The 27,865-nt window shown below is 39.3% G+C and overlaps 1 protein-coding gene across 1 annotated transcript; it reads right to left on the reverse strand.

Moving 5' to 3' along the window:
• Positions 1-517: 517 nt before the first annotated feature.
• On the reverse strand, positions 518-26,761 carry LOC140246676 (MAM and LDL-receptor class A domain-containing protein 1-like). Its single transcript, XM_072326017.1, has 25 exons — positions 26,597-26,761; positions 25,347-25,449; positions 24,604-24,750; positions 23,350-23,537; positions 21,526-21,694; positions 19,637-19,774; positions 18,906-19,168; positions 17,233-17,467; positions 16,625-16,708; positions 15,824-15,993; positions 15,176-15,305; positions 14,759-14,908; positions 14,001-14,257; positions 13,312-13,402; positions 12,399-12,530; positions 11,167-11,315; positions 10,175-10,297; positions 9,112-9,346; positions 8,354-8,583; positions 7,009-7,132; positions 5,668-5,784; positions 3,985-4,125; positions 2,038-2,294; positions 1,339-1,423; positions 518-660 (listed from the first exon to the last, which is right to left on the reverse strand). The coding sequence occupies exons 1-25, from the start codon at positions 26,759-26,761 to the stop codon at positions 518-520; spliced, it is 4,026 nt and encodes a 1,341-aa protein (XP_072182118.1).
• Positions 26,762-27,865: the final 1,104 nt, after the last annotated feature.

Here is a 27,865-nt window from a genome sequence, read left to right on the forward strand (position 1 = left end):
TTATTGTAATGGATGAATAAATGAACAGTATCAGAAAGAAAAAGATGGCTTAAAACTTATTCTATGGGATCTAGGAGGACCAATTTGGACTTTGAATTCCATCTCCGTAAATATCCAAACAAATGATCTTAAAATCAATGTCTGTCTAACAGAATGGGAAATGTTTTTTAGGGTGGGGGCTGTGGGGCAGTGGAGGAGGGGTCATCAAGGGTCACTGTACAACTCACAGCCATTGTGTCTTTATCAAGTTCAGAATTGGATGCCTGGCATATGCTGGGGTAAAAACGATTGAAGCACTCTCTGGTGGGACAATTCTTAGTGTTGCACAGGCTACTCAAGGGACTACATTTATTTGATGTGCACCGTGAAGTCTAACATTATTCAGCACATGATAACATGAAAAATCTTCCGTTGCCATTATGGTCAGCAGTATCTAAGAATGACATCCTCATAGACACTATTTCAAACTGGCAGGTTCTTCCGCTCATAGCAACCCTGTATTAATTTCTGTAGATGTCTACATCAAGTCGGACTCACCACATGATGCTTCGTCTGACGAATCCCCGCAGTCGTCGGTGAAATCACAGAGGCGACGTTGAGGGATGCAGGCAGTATTGTCGCACTTGAATTCATCGGGTGCACAGGCTCCGGACTGGGGTGCTGGAGAAACATGCAGCAGAGGTGGGAAATCAACAACACTTAACCAGTTACATTTACTTTCATATCAATGACATATTTTTCAGTATGGACATTTTTTGCAAACTGTCCACTCCAGTGAAAGAGAACAAAAATAAGGACATGCAAATACTTTTAGGAGATTAACGAAAAATACACTGAAAAAAAATCTCTATTCACAAAGTGATGCAAACACAAATTTTATTGATATTGGGCCCAGTGAAAACAAAAATATAAAAATTTCAAATTTTCCACCTTCAAAATATTTTTTTCTCTTTTAACCACACTCAGCCATTGCAATCTTGTTTTTCACTTGCATTACTTTGAACAAAGCACTACTGCAAATGAAAGATGAAAGGCGAGTATCCAAGCACATGTACATATTGTTGTTGGTTTTATTATTAGCTCATAATTGGGAGCAATGAATATTTTCTCTGATTCAGAAAACCTGGATTAATTTCTTTTATTTCTGTTTCTTTCTTTTTATTTTTCCTTTTTTCTTAATTTCAAAACCTTTGTCACTGCATGTCATCTGTTTATCCCTTTCTGAGACAAGGACTCAAAGTACACAAGGGGTTGAACACTGTAATCTATCTGAAACCATTTCAAGTCATTACATATCAAATCCAGATCAACTAAGATATTAGGAAACTGATCCCAAACCTGGCAGAGCACACCCATCCATCCTAATGTCATCTATGGCCACATCACCCAGGACGTCTGGACTTCTCACCGACTGGAACTTGACCTGTAACAAACAATAATACAAACAAAAGAATCTTGTGTGTTATATTTCAATTTGTCTCCCTCTACAAATTGTAAATTGTACTTATTTGAAGAAGAATACAAATTGAAGAAAATTCACACCTCAACCTTCACCCTTTTATTATTTCTTTGAAGTTGACAAAGTATGGAATTTAAGGATGCACAAACCATGTCACACTCAGATGCTGGGATTCATTTCATTACTTTGTAAAGAAATTCTAATTGATCTGAGTTCATCTTTTCACAGGCCATGTCAACTAAAAAGACTTGTAAATGAAGTCTCTGTAGGGAAGTATGTTGCATTTCATGTTTCCTGTTGCTTCAGTAAAGACCAGAAACATTCACGGCATGAAACTTTCACGACTTGGAGCTGACAGGATGAAACTTTTGTGAATTGGCGATTGGGATTCAATGCATTGTGTATACAAACTTTTCGTGTGCATTTACAATTGCGAATCTCAGCTCCTCGCAAAATTTGTGAAAGATTCATGCACTCTTAAATTTCTAGTTTTACAGTTTACGTGACCAGTTCAAGTATCTATATCCAGGTACACAACACCATTGTTGCTTTTTAGGCAGAACAGCGCCCTCACTCACATTAAAGCCTCCAGGGATGCGTCCCAGTGCTGCAATGCCCTCCAGCCAGCGGTCGCCTTGGTCACCATACTTGTACCACGGCAGCATGAGGAAAATCTCCTCCTGTACAAAGACCTGGAGATAGCCGATGTCCTCCCCATACATGTGGTACCAGAAGCGCACCTCACAGGTGGCCGCGGCATTGTGGTGCATCCGGGATGAAAACACGGCATACTTGTTGCCAGAGCTTGGAGTGGTACCAACGTACATATACCATCCTGTCAAATGAATTTAGATTAAAAGTGCTTTGATAATAGAATAATCTGACAAACTCAATATTTCTCACATGTTTCTGTATTTCCCTCTGGTTTTAAAGGTCCAGTTCACCAATGGGGGAGCAGTGATTTTAAAGATGTTCGAGTTATCACATTTGATGCATATGTGTAGGTCAGTTGTATCACAAAACACCCTAACATATATAATAATTTCACAATAAAACCTAAAATATTAGGAGTATATAACTATTTTTCTCACTAAACCATAACTGTAGACTGTTTAGTCTATAGGAACACTTTTATTCTAACTAGTATTCATATTTTATATATTCAACAATACTTAACATTGATTGTCCTGGGGGTGTTTCATCAACGTTTGTCAGCGCTGACAATCACCATAGTAATAGTCAGTGACCAGCGCATCTCAGCCAATCAAAACCAAGGATTTTGCTGAAATTGTCAGTGCTGACAACTTGTCAGCGCTGACTAACGTTGATGAAACACCCCCCAGGTTAGAATTTTTACAATGGTTGTTTCTATCGCTAACTCACATTTTAGACCTACTTTGAAGCACTAAAGCTGGGTTTTTGTTTCATCTGCAAATGGTAAATAATGCCTTTAAGGGAAACTTCTCTTTAATTACAGTCTGAAGACTAGCACAACTCCTAAGTGTAAGACTAACATTTCATAATCAGCATTATCAGCAGCAACTTGTATCTCCTCTCATGTCATGTTATATTCTTTTGTAATTTTAAGATCATGGACTGACAGAACCTAAATTTTAACAACAAATTGTGATCACAACCTCAGCATATATTATTTCAAGGACAACTAACCATAGCACATATGTGACCCTACACCACAAAACAAACAAAAAGTCGCCAGACATGAAATTTTCGTTAAGAGAATATTCTGAAAGAGGAGACTCTATGCTTTAAAATGATGTATAACTCAAATCAAATGGACTTTCCTAACCTATCTAAATATTGGAAAGAAAGCACACTTGCAGGAAAAGTATGAACTGAGAAAAGAGGCTCTGAAGTACAGTGTCTATTCAAGCGCTTAATCTTCACCAAACCGTGCTGGCTGTGTGATGAATGGGACAAAAACTGGATGTAAACCACTGGAGTAACAACAATGAAGGGATTATCAGATCAAACTGAAATTGAGCATGCCTTATTAACACAGTCTGTCCTTAATTAATGACAACTTTCAAAGCAGTAGCATCATCCTTTCAAAAGTTATAGAAGTTGAAAGAGGAGAGTGTGTACAAGGTTTTTAAGAAATGAAAAGAGGACTCTAAAGACACACTTCATCACACTATATTCTGCCAAAAAATGTTCGAGACAAACCGCTAGAAAATACACTTTCCTGTCTGTTTTATGATCCCAAATTTAAGCATAATGTAGAAGAAGACTTGCTCTTCTAGAAAATATGAAAAATTCAAGATCGGCTTGGTTGACCCATTTCACCTATTTTCAGTCTTCACAAAAAATCAGTGTGTGCGACTTTTTGTTCGTTTTGTGATGCACGGTCACATATTGAAGTTGTGATGATAGTGATGCTAATGAGTATCTGATAGAGCACCAATCCTTTATATTACACAAGCAATCTATCAAATCTACCTGTATATTTCACCTGTCACCAATTTTAAATGACATATAAACAAGAATAGGGAGCAGAAGGGGGTTACCTGCTGCAGTAAGAGTGGTGTGATCGTATGTAGGTCCGGTGTTTGAATCCGGAGTGGAACCCTGGTGACGGATAAACTTGTAGACATTGTTGCCAGCATTCCACCAACGGCAAGTGCCTGCCTCAAAGGTGCAAGATGATCCTACAGGAAGACAGTGGAACAAACACGCAAACAAAGGTGTGATGTGGGTGAGGAAGCACTAGCAACAACATAACTACAATGTGTACCTAACACTCTTGGCATTTTCAGGAAAACTGACTGAATGGCAATCATTTGGTTATGCACACTTTGGAGAAATTTGTATCACTTTTCAATTAAAAGAGCTGGGGGTGGATGCTTGATTTTTCAATCCTGATGTCGCCTTAACGGCTTTTGGACGAAGGATTGTGCAATTTCACAAACTGGGCAGGGGCATTTCAAGTAGCGCACGTTCACTGCAAAGGGAATGTAGTGAACATACTTCAAGCTTTGGGTTAAAAATGAAGATGAAGCACATGCTTAGAATACTTATCACATCTTAAAAAATGCATTTCATTTCAAGATTATATCTTATTAATCATAATAGTAATAGGTAACCCATACCCCCTTCCCCTAAACAGAATATTGACATTTTCTTTGTATGGTACAATATGTGCCACATTGATACCATTTGCGGACTATTGCTAGTCACATGGAGTGAACTGAGGGGGGTCAGCATTATTTGCCTGTTTTCTGGTGTACACGTAGATATGTGGGATGGACTACTTCATTAGGTTAGCACACTGCTCCTCACAAGATAGTAAAGACATACTGCTTTGCTGGTGGTATGATGATAATACTGGTTTACAGAAACCACTAGAAGACACTAAATCCTTACTAATTAAATGAAATCCTGTTCACTGATTAGTCTACACAGTGTCATGTGACCACACATTACATTGCTATGTTAAGACAAGCACCAACTGAGAAAAATGTGCCAAACTTTAACATCATTTTAATGGTAAATTCATTGATAATGTGTGTGAAGAACGAGCGGTTTCGGTCTCATAGACACTGGGTAAAATCACTTCCATTGCATGCTGCCAGCTGATTGTCTGTGCTGCAATATTATGTATGTAAACAACCAACCAAATTAGAGTGACACTTATTGCAAGCGAAAACATTCTGTAATTCTTAAAAGAATTGTTTGAGGTTATGATACAAATATATAATGCACTATTTCAAGTCTTTATTGAATTATAGATTCCTCAATGAGAGAGAAGACACATATTTTCTTTGGGGGAATAGCACTATTTCTGTCACCTTGGAATCCATCATTTTGACCCTCGACATGCTACATTCATTTCCTGTCCATAGGTTTGTGTGTGAAATTTGTGTACATTTGATTCATTGGCACAAAAAGAGTTAATTGGAGGCTCTTAGTGCTTGGTATACTGTATACGCTGAATATTTCGCGAGGTTTTTATTTTCGCAAATTTCACGAGACGGGTGCTCTTCGCGAAATTTAAGACACGCAAAAATATTGACTCTGATCCCGATGTGAATGTGACGTATGCGTGAACATTTCTCCGTCCAGTACAGGACTCCACGATCGCGAATATAACCACTCGCGAAATCTTCGGGAATTCCCGATTCGCGAAGATTTAGACTCGCAAAATATATGGCATATACAGTACTGTATACGACAAGGTAGTTGGTGCTTACCACAATCCTGTTCCTCATAACCATTGGGACACTGTTCAACGAAGTCACAGATTTCATCCACTGTCACACAGGTGTGAGCTTCGTCATGACAGTAAGTCACACAGTTCGGTGGCGGGTCTGTACGATCGACAAGAGAGGGAATACATCATATCAAATCAACAGATACAGACTCTGCTACTAAACACCTTTTTTCCACAATTCTCCAAGCACCTTCCATGCCCCCAAACAAGAATTTTTTTTTTTGCAGGTTGACAGAGAACGAACAGGTTGGTAATCCACCTGTGCAAAAGAAGTCAAGCGGTACATGTACCACCTTTCCATGGTCAAGTGCATGTGCCATCGAATGATGGAAGTATTAATAGGGCGTAAGGTATAAATGGAGCATGCCCTGATGGGCTCACAAACTCTTTTGTTATACACAGAAGATACACCTGAATGGGGTCAGCGAAATCAAATATCTACTGAGCTCACCCTGGATCGCTATGTAAATCTTTATATGAGTTTTATTGCAAAACAAGCGCACACTACATTGGACAAAAGGCAGATAATACTGTGATACATGCAGTTTTCAAACTGAAAGAAACAGATATTGATAAAAAAAACACTAATCTTTCTATTAAAATAATTCTTTTGGGGCAGCATAAAACAAATTAATATGAATTTAGACCACTATACAGGCACTCCTGTCTACAATTTGGGAACCTGGTATACCAGCTCATCTAGGTTCCCATATATCAGTTGACACCATGGGAATCTGGTATTCCGTACGGAACCAGAGACTCCAACTCTCCCGCTTTCAACAGGAGATCTCTCACCGAAAGCCCATTTTTGCAAAATCTCCCGTTCTCCCGCCCTGGCTCTGTGTCTCCCGTTGGAAAGGATTTCTTACTTATTGCCATCGTATGTGGAAAAATAAGCCTCAGATAGCACGAGAGAGCATCTAGAACCCTAGAGCTTCCAGGGCCATTAAGCAGGCCCTGGACCCCGGCCGCAAGGAACTTTGCGCTTTGCGCTAGTGATGTGCGCGTGGAGTCTCCCATTTGCTAGGGGTTTGAGACGGGAGAATCTCCAGATTGGAAGGTGCTCGGGGTTGGAGTCTCTGCGGAACAGGTTAACACATTAGTCATTAAAACTGTATCTGATGCATCTAAATTAATGCACATGCAACACCAAAACAATGTTCCACTGTATTGTAAAATTACAAATACAACCAGATGATAAAGTGAGGGTATTTTTTGGTATAATTTTTAGTGTTCACCCTTGAGATGGAAAGCACTGTCCTGTATTTTCTATGCTGCTGGTGTTAAGTCTGAAGAGTAGGAAAAAGTGATGTGACCTCACCAACGCAAGGACCGTCATATACAGTGATGTCGTCCAGTGAAATGTCGCTGGAGGCTGATGAGCCAACGATTCCTCTGAACTGCAGCTGGTAGGAGTAGGCAGTACTCAGAACAGGCAAGGTGGTCTGTCAGGGGGACCAATGAATGGACGGACAATGAACACAGTGATGCAAGAAAGTCACAAATGACACTATTCAGTTAGGGGAAGTGCAAACAAATGTTCACATTTGTGACCCTTTTTGGCAGGCAACAATAATAATAATAACTATGATAATAACACATTTTTATATTGCGTAGCTACGATGTACCATAATAATATACTCTACTGTGAACTGGAAAATAACAGCAGCATGACATATATGATTTAAATAAAATAATATTTTTAAGAAGATGACGTTTAACCTGGTCTTACACTCATTAGCTGGGGCTGCTTGCTCAAAAGAGGGAGATAATTCAATATGGTTAACCACGTGATGTCATTGAACACTGATTTCCCATCTATGGTATCTTTAGATCTTCAAGACAATAAACTCTCCAACGATAAAATGGCAAAGGATTATAAAGAGATGAGGGACTGGGGGAGTATACCAAGCCTTCAAGTTCAATATCACGGGTGCAAGTATTGTTAAGTTCAGTTCAGTTCAGTTCAGTTCAGTTTTTATTTCTGCATTTCAAAATCAATACAAATCAACAAAATACTTACATAGTCATTTACAGAGCTAATATTCGTAACGTTTGGATCATACATACATTTTTTTTTTTAAGAACGAATATTATATATAAAAGGAAGAAATGATAAAAATGAAATGCTGGGGACCATCATCATAAGCTAAGCTTGACGAGGAAGATGGCCCCAGGTAAAGAGATACATAAATAAACTCTCTTTTGATTTATGTGAAACAAACATTCACATAAAGCAAAAGCGGTGTGAAGTATAGTTGGCATGATGATTTTTTTTTTTTTTTTAAGTCCTGGGCATAGACAAGAAAACAGGAGACATTGAAACAACTAAAGATTCATAGATACATGTAATTTCTATATAATCTCCAAACGTTGATACACAAGATGAGAAAATGACCAAAAAGACGACAGGGCAAGGTGAAGTGAGCCACCTACTGCTGACAAGACAGTGCCACTACCCCTGAGCTGAAGCCATTTCATGGCGGTGACATGATTGGTTACTCAGCTCAGTGGTAGTGTCATTGCCCGTGTACACAGTAGATGACATGGATTCAAAGCCCAGGCTGGTCTCTTTTTTTTTTCTTTTTCATTATAACAAGATAAATTGAGTTGAGAGAAATGCAAAATCCGACGAGAGAAAGCAGCCCCACGGCTGGTCCTCTTACCGCCCATGATCTCCAAATGTCACCCTTGTCCTCGTTCCACAGCAGAAGCCGTGTTGCTGTCGTGGCAGTGTTGGGAAGCTGTTCGATGTACAGCGCCCCCACACCGTCTCCGTTCATGTGGATCCAGACCTGGAAGCAGCGTTCCGTGTCGGCGACAAAGTCACCTGACTTGAAGATAGCGACATCATTGGTCACTTGCGGGGTGCTTGCCTCCATATATAGATAAGTCCCTGGAATAGAGTACACAGTAGAAGGCAGTATTGAAGCGGTTGAAAACAAGAAGGATAGGAGTGCAGCGACTCCCGTCTTTTAAATATCTCTCACACTCTGAATGCTCCATTACTTCTTTGCCTCTACATGTACATTGTACCTTAGCGCATGACCATGGAACACTAATAGAGGTTTCATGGCAAAAGGCAGTTTTGGGGGTTGAGATCAAGAAGGGCATAACTCTATTGACTACTTCAATCTTGAATCTTCCTTTAATTCTATCATTCATTAATTCTTTGCCTCTGCAAATATCTATGACCCTTCACAATGTAAGTGTGACAGAGTTGTACCACTAAATATTCAAAAACCTACCATAAAAATTATGCCAAACCTTACCACAGTTCAAACAGTGATTATATTATCACTGTTGCTTGGACTGAAGTCACTACTTTGCTCTACACAAGACAACCTTTCTGACATCCATCAGGCTGATTGTTGATCTAGTTCCCAATGTTACCATACCGAAGGGTAAAAGCCTGACATCTCACCATATATTGTTCCAAGGGTGTGGTCATTCTCCGGCCCGGTATCACCCGAGGGGGTGCGCCCCTGATTCAGCTGCCAGTCAAAGTCATCCAAAACCTCCTCATTCTTCCAAGTGCAGTAGCCAGTCTCAAAGTTGCAGCTGCCGAACGGCTGACACGATGTCCACTCCAGGGACATGTCATCGATGGAGATACCGGCGTTTTGTTTGTAGTCAGAGGTGGAGGCCTCGAATCTCACCTACATTTCGAAAGGAGATGAAAATCATATCATTGATCTGATCCATTGAGTCCTAAGGGTGAATGTCTAGCAGAGGATGAACCTTGACATGTGGTCTCTCTGCCGTAATGCTATATGACAAGGAAAATTTCGCCAAGTATACTTGACTGGTTATGACACCATGTAGCAAGTAAAGAGTATGGCGACATTTGGGCTGCAACTGCTAGCCCTCACGTGTGATACAGAAAGATGCATGTACAATGCCCGATTAAGGCTAGCAGTTGCACTCAAAATGTTGCAATACTCAATAGTTTGCTACATCGTGTGACAATCGATCAAGTACACTCTCACTTCAACCTACACCATGATGATCAACCACTTTCACTCTTAAGTCAAAGTACAGTCTGAATTCTCAGTTCTGACCTCCCTTTATCAAGATCTCTCTATTATCTGGGTGAGATCTCGGAGTGATTTTTTTTTTCTCAATCCAATAATTTACAGGATAAACAGGGATTTAAAACTCAAACAAAACTCCTACACAAACCCACATGAATTACATATCATTCTCAACATAATCAACATACATCACACCTAATTTCAATTTAATAACATGCATCAAGACATTTCCTACCCCCAAATCACTGCAAGAACATGGACAGAAAACTTTTCATCAAACCAGGGCACGGTGCAGGTGATCGTTCTGTGGCAGCTGTGTGTATTAAACATTGAGTCTCCCACATCTAGCCAAATCCCTTATCTGGATAAGCACCAGTCCCGGCATAACCGGATAGGAGAGGTCGGACTGTAAGTTCTAACTCTCTCTGCTAAGAGGCCCTCATGATGTCTCACCTTGAAGATGCCATCAGTGTGGTTAAGGTTGAGTTCAGTGACATGCCATTCATCATCCCTACTCACACCATCCATCTCCCATATCAGCACCGTGTCACCAGACACCAACGATACCTGGGATACCTGCAGGTGTACAAACAGGACATGCAAATTGTTTGTCATGAGAAAAGAATGTGTGAATACTTCACAAAAGAATTGTGGCACTCTGGTACTAGTCACCAATCTGTGACTAGTACAAAATGAGGCCAGAAAGGACTTGAATAGGGCCTAGTTAATTTTCAGCTGCTACATTCACGTCTATTCTTTAATCTCTCCTTTACATGAACTATGAAAACTAAAATGTAACCATGAGCAGTCAATATATATTGTTGGTCACTGAAGTCTTTCTGTGCCTAGGCACCTAGCATACAATGTACTTTTTTAAACTTGTTCACCAGCATTCAGTTATCCATATAAACCTTTCCTAGTTGTAAAGTTAACAAGCCCAGTAAGGTGTAGCAGTGTGCTTCAGTCCAACATGACTTTGTGTTAGCATATTGTTGGACAGTCCCATTTTTGTGCCTACGCACAGGACTTTAATTTTCCAAGCTGTTTTCATTAGCACACAATAATCCATCCAGTGATCTACAGTAGATGTAAAGTTAGCAAATCCATACAAGTGAGGAACTGCGCCTCAGTCAAGTAGGAAAAAACATGAAAACACAACAGGGATTAGAAGGATTAGATAATCTCTATTCGTTGACAGTAAACTTCTGGACATCTGTGCCAATAGGCAAAGAAGGCACTCCCGCACACGTACTAATCGGCACACAAAACGCAATAATGGTCAAAAGACGCACTGAGTCAGAAACACATTCGAGGGATATTCCAATTCCTAATAGTTTACTGCATTTCACTCCAGACACCAATCTCTTATTTCCATGACAACATGTAATGATACAAGAGAGTCAGGAGAGCATCTTTTAGGACAAAGACCAAAGTGGTTAACCTACCTTGAGGGAACAGATGTCAGAGTTGGTGAGGAAGAACCAGAACTGAAGACAGACACCGTCTGAGGGCGTGGCTGGAATATCACCACTCTCCATGATGGCAACATCGCTGTTATCATTCAGCCGGGTCATATCGGCATAGAAGAAATGGCCTGCAACAAAAAGATATCATCTTTTAAAACTCATGCTGAACTCATCCAATCAAGCCACAAGGAAATTTGCTACTGAAATTATTGTCTTACTATTACTAAACCGGTAACTCTAAATGTGACCGAATATTTTATGGAGGAGAATGTGTTGCTAATTTGAAAGCAAAGAGAACCCTCATTCTTTTTCTGTTGGTATAAATTTAGCAGTTCAAAGGATCTTGGAAACATTCTGCAACCAAAGCTAACAATCATATATGATTAATAAAGATTCACATGAAAGATGATTTTGTTCACTCTACCATATGATACATGAAAAATGAGAAGTTAAAACTGTATCAAAGAGATATGGTTAGCACAAACACACAGAAAGTTTTTTTTTTCTGACATTTGGTGGATTAAAAACATTTACACTGTAAATGCATAATAGCATACAAAACAACCTCTGTCATTCAGCCATGTCTAGACCAGCCCCCATCTGGGTTAGTGATTTGGCCAGATATGAGAGACACAATGTTTAAGTACATGTACATGTATATGTACAGCTACTGACCTGGTGGTAGGTAGCGTACAATGTGACAGTAGTGAAGCCAATGCTAGTCTACTTACAAGTATAGTCCATTTTAAACAGAAATTGAAACATTTTAATGTAAAATTCATAACATGTTTTGGTTGGGAAAATAATACGTGAATAATGTGAGTTTAGTAGGAGTCTTAATTGAGTGGAAAATCACTTTTTTTTTTTTTTTTGGTCTTCATTGTGTGAACACGTCCAATTACAGAGAAAACCCATAACAGATGGTTGGATGATCAAGGTTGCACTGCTGATAATAGAATATATGGCACAAGAGCTAGTATACAATACTGATGACTCCTAGTTGAATAGGGCAACAATATGGCTTACCATAGACAAGCCACTCATGAGTAAATAGGGCAATGATTTGGCTTAACATAGACAAGCTACTCACAAGTAAAAAGTGCAATGATTTGGCTTACCATAGACAAGCTACTCATGAGTAAAAAGTGCAATGATTTGGCATACCATAAACAAGCTACTCATGAGTAAAACAGTGCAATGATTTGACTTACCATAGGATGTGCCATATGTGGCATCAATGGTGGGTGCAGAGGAGCGTGTGTTTGCCTGAACCACTTCCCAATCAAAGGTGTCAGTAACAGTCTGACTGAAGTAGCAATCACCATTCTCAAAGTCACACATCACTGGTGTAAAGAGAAGGTAAAATACACACACATCACTGGTGTTAAGAGAAAATAAAATACAGAAACACATCAAGAGAACAGCATGGGAAATACAGCTCATTTATGGCTCCATAAGCAGTTTCAATAAAAAGTTTCCATAAGCCAATCATCACAACTGTCATTACCCTCAGTGATATCATCAGGAAACTCATAATTATTATCACCATAAATCACTATCATCATCATTATCATCATCATCATCATCTTCAACATCATCGTCACCATGTCATCACCAATATCATCATCATCATCATCATCACCAACATCGCCATCATCATCATCAGTAAACAATTATACAACAATCATCAATGCCTCATCTTCTTCATCACAGATATTTGTTCACACTGCACTCATACAATTGCTCATTACTATGACATTTCTCGCATCATTACCAAGACTGGGGACTCTTCGCAATAACTATATTCACAGATTATTCTCCAAGTCTCAAAATCCAATATGCAACCTGGAACATCGACTAAAACTGCTAATTATATTTTAGTCACAGGTACAATCAGTTGTGTATCGACTCTCAGGAATATTGACAAAACTTTGCAAGAATCACTGTCCTTCTTATCCTCATCGTCTACAATTATCATCACCGTCATCATCATCGTCACCATCATCATCATCACCGTCACTGCCATCATATCATAGCAAACATCATTCCGAAAGTGCACAAAGCAAATCTGAGATGTATGTTGCTACGACGACCCCTCCTGTCTCAAAGGTGCTGTATACTCACTGGGAGTTGGGCAACGACCAGGATGGAATGTGATGTCATCCAAAGCAATATCACCACTCCAGCCCAGTCCCCTCATCCCTTCAAAGATTATCTGTTGATAAGATTCAAAATTTCACATTAAGAAATCAGTAAAACAAGGTTGTAGAGATTATCTTTGGACATAACATACTCAGAAAACTGTAGAAATTATTGTAGTGTCATCACAGATTGTCAACACTAAACTTAGCTACATATCTCTCACAATAAAAGGCTTGAATAAACTACTTAACTTTATGTCAAATTATTGAACATCCACAATTTTGATGCACAGGATATATACTACATAAAGAAATTTTGACGAGATTTGTATGTAAGCAAAATGGGAATCTTTTGAGGACATGACATCATCATGTCTAGTTTACATTTATGTGACTGTGTGCTATATCACTACCTCAAGAAAACATTGAAAAATTCCAGAACACAATTTTTTTTTCATTTTTTTAAATTTTGATACAGCATTCAATGATGTAAAATCTTGCTATATTTTATACCAAGGTCTACTTGAGGAAGAACATTTTCACCTTAAATGATTTGTTTTCTCTAAGATAATAAGTGAGTCAATGTACCATGGCCCCTTGCTCAACACCCTACCCCCCCCCCCCCTCCTTCCTGTGATTTCTACAAACATCCCACACCACTGCTATACATACAGTGTATGAAGCCTGCTCCGTGAAGTGCAGCTGGGCCTGAACCCAGTGTGGGCCACGAGACTCGCGCTGCCGCCACACTGCCCTCTGATCGTCCCCTATCACTTCGTAAACGGAGAGCGCTCCGAGATGCGTGCCATACATCTGATACCAAAAGTCCATGCAGTAGCCATCCGGGTCATCATTATTCAGCAGGGAGGAATACAGCCGGGCCATGTCCCCATTGGAGCCACTGGACGTCTCAATGTAGATATAAAACCCTGTGTTGAGTGTGAGATTGATTGCACAGTAAATATTCCACTAATTCTTTCAATACAACAAGATGTTTTTTATCAATCCTGGACACAGAAGCAAAGCAATAAGTAAGGTACAGGACATTTTCTTGAAAGTTTTATCAAGTATCTTTATATTTCATTAGTATGTTTTAACTTTTTGAAATAATTTTTTGTTTTAACGTGATGCAGTTTAAATGCAATCATTTGTTCATATCTTTTTTTAACTATAATTGCATTTTAGTAGCTTTATCTCAAGCAGATTGACTCGAACAGGGTCCTGTGGATTAAAATATATTTCTACCGCTCTACAAATCTGGCTTCATAAACAAATAATTCTATTTTTCTATTTTCATAAATCTATTACTCCCTCTAACCATGCATATATGTTAATATTTCTTTAATGCAGTGTGCAACATTTTACTTTCTTGTCCTCTCCTGCCAACATGCATAGCTAATGACCCTGGACTACGACTACAAAAGCCATACCTGTTTCGTCGCCCTTAGTGTGATCTGCAGAAGGACCTGTGCCTGCACTGTCTGTTGCTCCTGAGGCTCTGGTCCAGTTAAAGTCATTAGACGCATCCTGAGTCCAGTTGCAGAAATCCATCTCAAAGTCACAGTCATGTACATTAGGTGCTGAAGGGCAAACATACAAAAATATAGTGACTGGGGCCATGGGCAAACATATGAAAATACAACAACCTGGGACCATGGGAAGACATACAAAATACAACATACAACATACAATATGGGACTGGCATTGGGGTTCCCCTTGGTGGGGGAGACAGGCAAGTACATTGTATAACGACCCTTCGTGGTCTATGACCAATGCCGGACACAATTACTACACAATATATGACAGAGTGGAAGCATGCCACTGCAATGGTCAGCCCGGTCACTTACGGTATGTTGCTGGTGGTGGCGGTTGGGTGATGGGCTTCATTGTGATGGCACACATTCCTTCGTGGAGGTAGAGGTCATCTAACGAGACATCACTGGTGTAATTATATCCAACCACTGCCTCAAAGATGACCTATACAAATGCCAATAGTTGAATAATATCAAAGATTAAAATGTCTTTGAATGTTCTGTATTTGTGCATATACGATATTCACTACCATGAAAATTAGCTTGTGCAAATTAGGAAGAGAGGTTTGCAGCAACAGCATGTGTATGCAGTCCTTGAAAGGACTGGTGAAAGTAGACCCTAGAAAGAGGAGAATGGAGGAGGGAAGAAACATAGGAAGAGTGCAAGGAAGGCACATACTGACAGTCGAACGGCAGTGGTGAGTTGGAAGTTGAGGCTGCACCAACAGAGATGGGAGAATAATTGGAGACAGGGCAGTTGTGAGAAAATTGTTTAAATAATAGCAGATTATCATTTTAAAAAAAAAATATGCTGCTTGTATATCATATCTTTGCTTTCAAATCCATTGGAGACAAGCAGGACTCAGTGACGTGACTGACTCATTAACACTTGTGTTGTCGTGGATGCATAATCAACAGAATAAATTGTGGATTTACAAATATTGGGGTTTTCATTGGTCTTACCCAGAAATTTGAAGTTGCGGCTACATTGGCCTTGCCCAGCAGCCAGACGTTGCCTTGGTTACCACTGACCGTTGACAGGAGAAGAGGCTCGGTACCTTCTGTCTGTGTGTAGACGTTCAGGGTTCCCATCCCTTGACCGTACATGTGATACCACCACTCCATGCAGCGGGCTTGAGGGGGGGGGGGGGGAGGATTAAAATTCAAAAGAGTGTACAGGGTAAGCAAATCATCCACTATGACCAGTCAAATGTGTGGTTAAATGGCCAAAAAACATTTATTCAGCTCAACACTTCCGTCAAGAGCTGCTCTTGACGGAAGTGAAATTTTATGGTTGGTTGATGCCTCCAGCTTACACACAGGGAGACTGCACAGCTCAAAAACCCTTGTATCATCATAGTCCAAATACCATTAAAACATCACGGGCCAGATATCTGGAATTCTCTGCCTCTAGATTAAAAACAGTGTATATCATCGAATATTTTTTAAAGAGAATTAAAAGATATACAGTGTACTTATATCCAAATACTCTCCCAATATATAAATAAATTCATATCATCGTTTTTTTATCATCTTTTCCAAAAAACAAGTTTAAGGTGATGATATAATGTGTTCCATACAAATATTATGAAACATACATGTAAATTACATACTTACGTAGTACAGTGTGCTGAACACACTTTCACAGATCAACACCAGCACAGCACAACACACATCTCACAGCACTACACACCCTCTGACAACTAGCTACCAGCTACAGGTGGTGGGTATACTGAACCACAACAAGGGTAGATGACTCCTTACCTCCAGTCGGCTCAAAATGTTCACTGAGCAGCCAAGCATAGTCCCCTTGTCTGCGGCCTGATGCCTCGATGAACACAAAGTAACCTGGCAGAAAAAGCGTGTCAAAACTTGACTCTCTTTAACTCTCTATGTGCCTCGGTGAGAACATACAGCGTGCCACATTATTCTGACACTCCAACACATGAGCGTGTTTGACAACATTTCTGTTCTTCAAAGTCATGCAACTTTTTATAGGAGGACAGGAATTTTAGAACAGAGTAGAGGACTACCCACTTTCATATTATCCCTTTATTCTCTTCTTTTTTCCTCTTTAAATCATTTGGAATAGCAAATTCAGGGGAGATATGAAGAATACAGAAAACCACATCGGGAAAAGACAGAAAACCTTGATTTTCATCACACACCAATGAACTTATACATTGTATTCCTTTAATTAAAATAAGGAACAACAACAAATGCTCAAATTGTCAATTTTCACCAAGGATACTGTTCCAACATATTCTAAGATTTTAATGGTGAGAAGAAATATCAGACACTTTTACAGGTCAGACTAAAATTCCAGTATCTATCAAATCTTGAACAAGGCCAGGCCTCATGCAAACACTCACCAAAGCCTGTCCCTAGGGTGTGGTCAAACGTTGGTCCTGTGCCTCCAGAGGAAGTGGTATAACTTGCTCTTAGCCAGTCAAAATCATCACCTATGTAGGCATTAGAGTAGCCACACATGTCATACTCAAATGTACAGTCGCCCTCCGGCAGGCAGATTCTGTCATCGATGTTGATGTCGTCGATGGCCATGTCGCTGTCGCTGCTTGGAGAGCTGTGGACAGCTTTGAAGTAGATCTGTTGGAGTTTGTAAGGTCATGAGTGTTTGGTGTATCATCTTGTAACACACAGGTCATGAGTGTTTGGTGTATCATCTTGTAACACACAGGTCATGAGTGTTTGGTGTATCATCTTGTAACACACAGGTACGACACACATGGACAGATGATTCATAGGTAGATTCACACAAATAAAATCATCAGCTCAAAACATTTTGCTCAAGAAATAAATACACTATTTACTCTCTCTGTGACAGAGTGCTATGGACAGTGTAGACTACAGTGTATATCATGGGGTTTTCTTTGGAAATTGGTACTCAAGACACACAAAAGGGTCAAGTCTCGATATATTCTTTTGTTCAGAAGATATGTGAAAACATGGTCAGACGCATTACATCAGCAAATGAACTTGATTGGCCTAAGCTCATTTCGCATCAATGGATTTGCAGGTCAATCATTATTGGTTCCTATTTTCTGTTTCAAATATCTTTTCAGCTTCACAAGGTTTTATGACTACTCTGAGGATTACAAATTGCTCTGTAATTTGTCAGTGCCATTAACCCCCTGTGTGCTTTGAGCACCAACTGGCATGGAAAACTCCATAGCATTGTACACCAGCTGCTAAAAGTCCCTAGCACTGAAAGGTTTAAGGAGCAATACAATGCTGCTGTAGTCATTTCTATCCCATAGTCTCCTCTAGGAGGGACTCCTGTATCTTACATATAGGTGAGAAGACGGGAAACAGCCACACAGTGAAGATCACAGTAAAAACCAGCAGTTACATGTGCATGACAAATAAAATGGTTCAAGTTAAAAAAAGCAAATAATACATGTGATTAGAATCATTACCTCTTGCATGCACTTCATATTGTATGTTACAGGTAGCAATGGGGAATAAAAGGGTTAGAAAAACAGTTCTGAACAATGAAAGGATGTACAGAGGTAATGGGCATGAAAGAGTTCTGGGAATGAAAGGGGTATAGAAACGGTTCTCTGAAATAAAAGGTTATAGAGAGATATACACTAAGAATGAAAAGGTCATCAAAAAGGAGAAAGGAGAATACATCAAAACAGATGAAATGATCTGATTTGACCTTTAGGAATTAACCAATCACACAAAGACATTTCTCAGGTTTTACTCTTGAACTAAAACAAGCACTGCACCCCCGACACCAATCTGACAGGAGGGGAACCTCACACCTGAAAGCATGGACAGCTCCCTCGCTTGGTACTCTCTGGGATGCTAACCTTACAAACAGCACTGCAGTATTCTAATGGCTGAAAAGGTGCATATTTTGGTGAAAAAACAATGTTTGTAGCTTTCCTAAAGTAGTAATATATTTTGGGGAAAAAGGTACTGGTATTTTCCACGAAACCTGCAGCATTTTTGGCAAAAAACAGTACAAAATATTACAATTGCAAAAAAGTGAAGTTGTCATCTCTGTACTATGCCTCACCTTGTAGCTGGTGTCTGGAGAAGGTATGACCTCTACCTGACCCATATGCCAACGGAAGCCTTGATTGCCTGATTTACTGAATCCTGGTTCCACCAGGAACTCATCATCGTCCATTTTGTACACAGAGAGTGAGCCTGGGTCAGGGCCACTCATGTGGTAGTAAAAGGAGACGCATCGTGCCCCCGTGTGGATGTAGTCCCTACTCTCAAGAATGGCAATGTCTCCCGAACTTTGGGTCGTCGTGTCAATGTACAGATACTTGCCTGGGAGGACAGAATGATGCAAAATACAGCCATACATTAATGGCATACATTGCTACCAAACACAGGGCTCATTTCAGTGGATGAATTCATATTTCTATTTCATACTGCAGAATGCAATTTTTCAAGAAAGCTTTATGTACCCTTCCCTTTAAGATTATGATCTTTTAATGACTGCTTGAAGCATTTTATACAAGTTTGAGTAATTGCATGTGTTTACATTTGCACTAGTTCAGAAGAGCATGAACTTTGTGGAAAATTCAGTGTGTGCAGTAGATTATGAAGTCCAAATGTTTTCTAGAATAAGTTCTAATATACTTATTTTCCATCTGGAGAAAACTGTTGAACATGAAAGGGGAAACTACTTTTCGAACTCCCTGCAAATGTCAAGAATTAAGTGCACTGTGCATGTACCATCTTCAAACTTCAAGAATTTTATGCCACATATATGCTGCAGATTTCCAAACGCACCTGTTGAACTGGTGGTGGTGTGATCATTAGGCGGTCCGACCCCATCTGAGGATGAGGAGGACCCCCACAGCCAATCAAAGTCGTCCCTGTCGTCAAGGTTCACCCAATCACAGAAGTCGATCTCAAAGTCGCATTCCACTGGTCCACAAGAAAAAGAGTTTGAAAGTAAAACAAAAAATTCTCTCTCTACTCATATACCTACAGCAATTATCACTCTCTACACTGTCACTTGAGCAGTAGTTAATTCAATCCATACCACCCTTGGAGCACAATTAATATAAGTTTTATGACAAGTACATGTATGGCCAAATACACTTCGGAATAATGACAGTACACTTTATCAGGTAAGGTATACATAGGATCATTTCAAATTTATCTGTAATGAATAGGTTATGCCAATGGCTCTCATCTCAGCAACAACTGCCAAAAAACGTTTCAATAATTCTTTACCTTTTGAAAACAATTTGACGAGCATTGCATATAAATGAGGGATGTTGTCAGAGATGCAAACACTACATATTTGTTGTGTTAATTCTCAAGGTGTGCCATTCAAGATGGAATTTAATCTTAATCAATTTAGAATTCCAACAAAGTGGTCATTTTCTGAATGAAATTTCTTACAGGGGGGTCTACTCGCATTTGGTTGAGGCAGATATATAAAAAAAAGACATTCTATGATAGACTGAATAGTATTCTTGGAGTAATCCTTTCTGCACAATTACTTAGTAAATCACCTTACACTACATGGCTGCCACACACAATGTTATTGCCCCAGGGGGACATATCATCAGCAGTCATACAAACTGTCTTATATGCAATTTTTGCATAAAAATTACATTTTGATATTATCGAATTTGAAGTTCACCCATTTTCCAATCAAGATTGCCACATTTTTATGTCTGGCAATTCCAATTATTTTTGTAATACGTCAGACTTTGATTCTTACTCCAGCGTATGATGTTTTCGTCAAATGATATTGTTAGAAATTATGCGAGAAATTGCAAGAGAGCAACATGTATGTTTTTCAGTTTGCGAAGACTGCTGTCATTTACAATGTACATGCTGCGAGAGTTTTGTTGACCACACACACAGTACTTGCGGTCATCAACCATTGTATATCCAGGGCTCCACACTAACTTTTATTTTTGGTGGCCCAAAGGCAAACATCTGACCTTTTTTGGTGGCCCGATCAGGCCACCACGTTCTTCATTTCTGGAATTTTGGTGGCCCGACGTGCGTTTTTGGTGGCCCCGGGCCACCGGGCCACCGTTAGTGTCAAGCCCTAGTATATCACTAATATTACGCGCAAAGTCAATGCACCTGATATAGGACGGTTTGACTGCACACACTGTGTTTGCATGAAGTCATTTGTACCATCATATATAAGAGAGGACAGCGTACCCCTGTTTTTTATCATGCGCACCTATGGGGAAATGGCAGAAATTAAATGACAAGACTCTATAAAAGTGATAGTTATACAAAAATTATCTAAAATTAAAAACAGAAAATTTTACAGTATGCGTAATGGAATGTCCACTATCGAAATGACTGAAAATCTCAAATTAGAAAATTTGACTGAAATACGCGATATATAACGGTTCGGATGGCCACCAACAGTATGATGGCCACAGGCCACTGTAGACAGGCGGTCACTGTACATAGAGTGTCTACCACTAAATCTCTATACAGAGTAGTTTTTAGGGGATGTGCACAGATGGTGTCCACTGTAGATGGATTGCAACTTTCTGACTGTATTTTCAGCAGTATTCTCAAGTGTACGACAAATGGTGGTCATCGGAATTCTGTGATCGATTTTGACATGAAGTGAAAAATGTAAAATAAAAAAAGCCAGCAAAAAATGAGAACGAAGTCTGCCCTCTATGACTCACATGTGCCAGGACAGGCTCCTGGTTCATAGCTGACGTCATCGATGGAGGTGTCACCGTACCAGGTGCCAGCACGCTTAGCCTCGATCACCAACTCAAAGGGATCTGTTGTTATGATGTTTCGTTGCCCTAGCAACCATTCATTTGCTTGGTTTCCTTGCTTTATCCAGATCTGTGGGTGAAGTTGGGATAGACAGGAAGAAAGGAATCAAAAGTTGTTTATATGGTTACAGTGCAGCATCTCCCCCTGGGCCCTGCATCATAAAACATTCAACACTGTAGAAAAGAAAATAGATTTCTGTAGACTGGGATATATTTTTGTCACTGTAAAAATACTTTAATGTTGGTACATTTAATACAGTTCTGAAAAGCAACAAGTTTGTGAAAATTTTCACAATGCAGCAAAGTAGACCATATTTCCAGTGCACTGTTCGCAATGGACTGACATACATAAGTTTACAATTTGCAATGAAAGAATTGTTTGCATTGCTAGCATTACAATACAAGCTGTGTAGTATGTGCAATATACCCGTTTGTTAGAACATTATTGCATTTGAATATCAAATGTGAACAGGGCAGAATGTACCATATACACCTTATATTTGGCAGTGTCTTATTTTTCTATATTTGCCACTTACATTTGCAAAATTTAAAATATCACTTGGTGTAGCATAGATGCTTATATATGGTATCCTCTTGGAAAATTGTTTTTGTTTTTTGTTTTTCATTTCAAAAGAGGCAATAATTCTTCGTCATTCCATCAATGTGGTTCTCGATCCGGAATTCACCCACTCAGAAATTAGTCTTATGAGTCCAAATTTCCAAAATATCACACTTACAAAATTCTGGCTCATGCAGTGAGAATACAAATGGGTGAAAATCATACATTCTTTGTATAAGAAGAAATAGTGTTCCTTGATATGGAAAACACTTGATGAATAGATGCATACAGTACAATAGCTTCATTTCCTGTTCATTTCTTCTTTCATTTTTTCTTGTCCTTGCTCTACTGTCCCGTGATGCCGTATGGACAGCCTGTAATCACTCCTAGGCAAAGGTTAATAGCTTTTGATGTTTTCTGTTTATACAAACTCTTGATATTTTTTTTTGACAAATGAACAAGTACTAGGTTACCACATGTTGGTACAGTTGGCATTGTCTGATTCTATCATATTCTATTGTAGCTCGATCTTCAAAAATTCGCGGCCTCACGAAAGAAACTCCTTCATTGAATGGGTTAAACTCTCAAGCCATGAATGATTAAATTCTGTGCCAGGGACTTTGAACAGTGTATACAATGCTATGACATTTAATTTGTGCCAATGGGCACTCAAACCATACAAAAGCTGCTGTCACATTGACAAAAGGTTGCAAAGTTTAAGATTGCAAAGTCTTTGCCAAGTTTGCTTGTCCATTCACAATGGCAGCCAAACTTACTGAAGTTTAAAGTTCTCAAAGTTTGGGACACTGAAGTGTGTGCACAAGAAAGAAGAAAGAGCGCACCATCTGACAGCTAGTGTTTGTGACATAACAATGAAAAAAAAAATGACATCACAATGAAAGCAAACAGATGGTGGACTGGTCATATGACAAACTTCACAGCATTTTACTTGCTAGCGTTCACACTGCCCAAAGAGCAAAAAGATTGCCAGGGGTCCGGAAATAACCATCCCTAGTTTGAGTATGGGACATTTAATGGGAAGTTTTGCGAAAACTTTTGCAAGTTTATGTCACATTGACAAAACATTGAGATCTTAAAGATCGTGACCTTCAACTTCGCGATCTTTTGCCATTGTGACCGTGGCTAAAGGGTTAACAGAATCCTACCACTTCCTCGTTGGAGCCGTCCGCATCCCTCATGAAGATAGTGAGAGAGCCGATGCTGGTGCCATACATATGGTAGTAGAATGAGAAGCAGTAGGGCTCACCAGCCGTGGGGCGCAAGGCCCCAGACAGGAGACGGGCAAAGTCACCTTTGACCCTGGGGGAGGATGCCTCAATGTAGATATAGTAACCTGGAGCAGATTAAGACATAAACATAGACATCCAGCCACCTTGTAACTACAGTCGAACCTGTCTATAGCGGCCACCCTAGGGAGATGAAAAAAGTGGCTGCTGTAGACAGGTGGCCACTATTGACAGGGTCCTTAACATGGCTTTTCTCTTGGGAGGAATTGTATTTAGTGGTCGCATACGGCAGGTGGTTGCTGTAGACAAGTACGATAAAACCAGACATTTACACAAGAAATTTTAGTGTGCATGAAACTTGTGCAAATTTCACAAGGAGCCAAGATTTGAGAAAGTAAAATGCATGTGAAAGCTTTTGTGTACACGATGTGTTGAATGCCGGTGGCAATTCATGCCACAAGAAAGAACGTCGGCTCCAATTGGCCAAAGTTTCATGTTTCTGGTTTTACAGTATGAGTTCATACACACACCTTCTTTCTTTTCTAACAAACTACCCACACACCACTAACTGGATAGACTTCTACACACATAGAGGAATTTGATAATCTGATATTGGTTTACAATGAATTTCAATAACACAATTTTTCTCAGCAAAAAAAAAAAGGAAGTAAACAGATGAAAGAATAAATGGTCCAGCTTAAAAAAAAAAAAAAGAAGAAAACAGTTGGGATGATTCAAAGGAAAAAACATGGATTATTTTCTTCTTTTTTTTTGGGGGGGGGGTTGTCAGATTCCATTTAAATAGCCAAGAAAACATCAAAATAATTGATATCAATATTTTGGTTGAATTCAGCATATCAAAATAAGGTATAATTTGCCTCACGCAGAGAGTGAGATTAAATGAAAAAAGCATTGAAAATATACAGAGCACACAACAACCAGGGAGACACGGCGGACAGGCTTACCCATGTGTCAACTTTTAGTTGAAACGCAACACTAATAATCAAACAAAAACACACATCAAAACAAAGAGAAAATATTTTCAAATTGGACATCACCAAAATATGATCAAAGGCATGATATCAATAAAGCACAAGTGCCTAAATCGTCAAAAAACACAGACCAATGACCTTGTCATGTGTAGTCTAAGGCTTCAGACTCTCTCATGTATACCTGAGCCTGTGGTGTGATCATGTGACGGGCCAGTGTAGGAGGAACCTGTTGAACCTTTGCGAGGCGTCCAGTCAAACATGTCCGTCCCGTTGGCCTGAATCCAGCCACATATCGTACCCTCCGTTTCACCAAAGTCACAATTCAGGTCTGTAGGATGAAACATCAATCAGGTTAAAATCACAAAATCTCACTTTGAATCTAAATGCAGCACAGATTGCTTTAATTGGTAAATTTCTGTCGGAAATTCCTTGGAAAAACAGATTGCTTTCCTTGGTAAATTGTTTGATACAAAGTGATCACTCTATTTGACAACAAATACTTATAGAGGTTTATTTACAATAATTTTCACAATAAGTTTCACAAGTCTAATAGAATGGACAATGTTTCCTGATATATCCCTTTAACTCATTAAAGGGATATGTCAACATAACGACTGCTGTGAATTGTATAACACTACAATAATCAGAATATGAAGTTCAAGGAAAAACAATATTATGTCTACAAGTCTCATTTTGCTTTACTCTACATGAAGGAACACAAATGATAAATTAAGAAATACAGACAGGAAAATGTTGATAAAATCTGAATATGGAAATTGATCCCTGGTGGAAAAAAAAAAAAAAAAGATGCAATGGCAACATGCAATCAGATAGGAATCATTCATCAATTTGATAATATTGTGAAATATGGCTTTAAGATTCTTTGTGTTCATGTGTTCATATGTAAGCATGGAGTCGCCTTACCTCCACTGACATCACAATTCAAGAAAGCGATGTCATCGAGGGCGATATCAGTTGGATCCGAGCTGCCATCAAATCCCATGCCTGGGGACGCCTCAAAGCGAATCTGATGAGAGGTGCGGTAAGACAGAACATTTTGATGACAATAATGATAGCAAATACTAATATAGCTAATTTAAGACTGAAGTAGTATTTCAGTGCCTTTTCCTTAACAATCCGCAAAGTACAAGACATTAGAATGGAAATTCCAATACAATGTACAAATATATAACACTTAAAACTAGAAAAGAACTCTGAGAGCACAGACCTCTGCCAAGCATGCAGCTCATTTCCACCACTGATCTTGTTCTTCCATAGAGATATCAGTGATTTCCACCCATACGTAATTATAGCATTGTGTGCTGAAAGTCGCCCTTTTCTTACGTCATAAACTCTCAGCTGCACGGCGCACCTCGCCCTAGCAGAAACTAGAGCACGCACTTTAGTGCGCGCATGCAAACCTCAAATACGCACAGCCTGAATTCCTAAGTTCAATGACCCTACCTACTAAAATATCAAAAATATTTCATAAATTCCCACAAAATTCTCAGATCACTACCAAAAGTTAATCGTTTGTTATTTGTATCATTCTCAACCATTCCTGCAAGTTTCATCCCCATTCGTTAACTACTTTTTGAGTTATTTTGCACACGGACAAACAAACAAACTAACAAACAAAAAAACAAACAAACCAACGGTAACGAAAACATAACCTCCTCCCTTGGCGGAGGTAATAATCATTCTAAGTACACATGACAGCTCAAAGTTGTCAATTATCTAACATGATTACATGTACATACATGTAAATGAATTCAAATCTAGAGAACACAATGCATCTATTGAACTCACTGCACGATTTCAGGAATATCAAATAGAAGACATACAATATGAAATGGATTGATAGGATCCAGGAATCAGGGACTCAGTGTGAAATGGACAGGCAGAGACCATCAATTTCAGTAGAATGATGGGTCAACACATGAACAAAATGTGAATTTAAAGACTTCCAACATTGCCAGTAACCTATTGAAAAAAAAAAACAACTAATAGGCATTTCATGGGATCTTCAGCAAATAACTCACACCTTTTTGTAGACATACTCCAGTCTACATTAGAAAAATCTCAGCATTTTAAGCTGCGCAATCAACTCCATGACAACAGCCTTAGAGAGAACAAAATGATAAAAATGGAGCACCACAAGCAGTTTGCCTTACATAGTAGTCTCCAAAGTTCCTGGGTCCCACCAGCAAAGAGCCCCGGTTCCACTGGGAACCCTGGTCACCTGTCACTGACCAGGAGACAACAGGGATGTTGTTCTGGACGACACTGGCGGTCAGCATTCCGGCCTGTCCACCCAACATGTGGTAGTAGAATTCCATTTCACAGCTACGCATTAAACCACAGAAGGGTTACAGTAAAGACAACAAAAAGTCTCAGGATGCAGTGCTGTAAAAAGAGGACATTTCTACATGATCAAATTTTTCGCAATAAGCCAGTTTACAGTTCCACTTTGCGCATGAGCAGAAAAAGGTCATTTGTACAATCAGGCGTGTTTGTCTTTGAATTCACTGAGATAAGCATCCCTGATGTAATGATTATTCATGCAACCCTTTAAAATGGTGCTTACTAGCACATCCACCTGACAGCAAGCCTAGTATTTAGCAATGTTGGTAGAAAGACTTCGTTTATGCATTCAACACGAAACTATGAAATGAATGCCTACCCAAGTGTCAATTGACAGACCACTCTTGTCACCTGCTCTGTGCAAGTTCATTCTTTGTTTGAACGTGAAATCCATAAATTGTGAGCATGCTTATGCATCATGCTGCTTTGAAAATGAGTGAAGTGCCTAACCAATTGCAAAAAGAAAAAAGAAAGGTCATTTGTACCGATGTGCCCATGAGCTAACTGTGAACTGGCTTATAGACCAACTTTGGCAAATTTCACTTTTCTGTAATTTTAAGGACAAGAGAATGCCAATGCATATCTTTTATATCTCCACACATTTTTGTATGCTTGCTATATTTGCACTGCTTCTGTAGAATGTGAAATTTACCAAAAAGTTTCACGAGGCAAAATTTTCATCCATAGTAGCTTCCTTTATGGTGGGAAGAAAGGAGTTGAGAAGAAAAACCAAACTGAATTTCATTAACTGGTTATGTTCCAATTTACATTACAACTTGTCTATATTTAATGTTGCATTGTAGTAGCATAGAGGCATCTATCTATCTTCTTTGATTTTTTTCACCATGAGCACGTTATGATTATCGGCAAACTGCAGACCAGAGGTTAAAGGCATAATTTACCATTTGCAGATGAAACAGAAACCCAGCATTAGTGCTTTAAAATAGTTCTGAAATGTGAGTTAGGGATAGAAACAACTACTGTAAAAATTTGAATCTGTATAATCGATGTTAAGTATTGTTAAACACACAAAATGTGAACAATAGTTATAATAAGAATGCTTCCAGACCAAACCGTCT

Source organism: Diadema setosum, chromosome 3 (assembly GCF_964275005.1).
Source record: "Diadema setosum chromosome 3, eeDiaSeto1, whole genome shotgun sequence".
Lineage (NCBI taxonomy): Eukaryota > Metazoa > Echinodermata > Echinoidea > Diadematoida > Diadematidae > Diadema > Diadema setosum.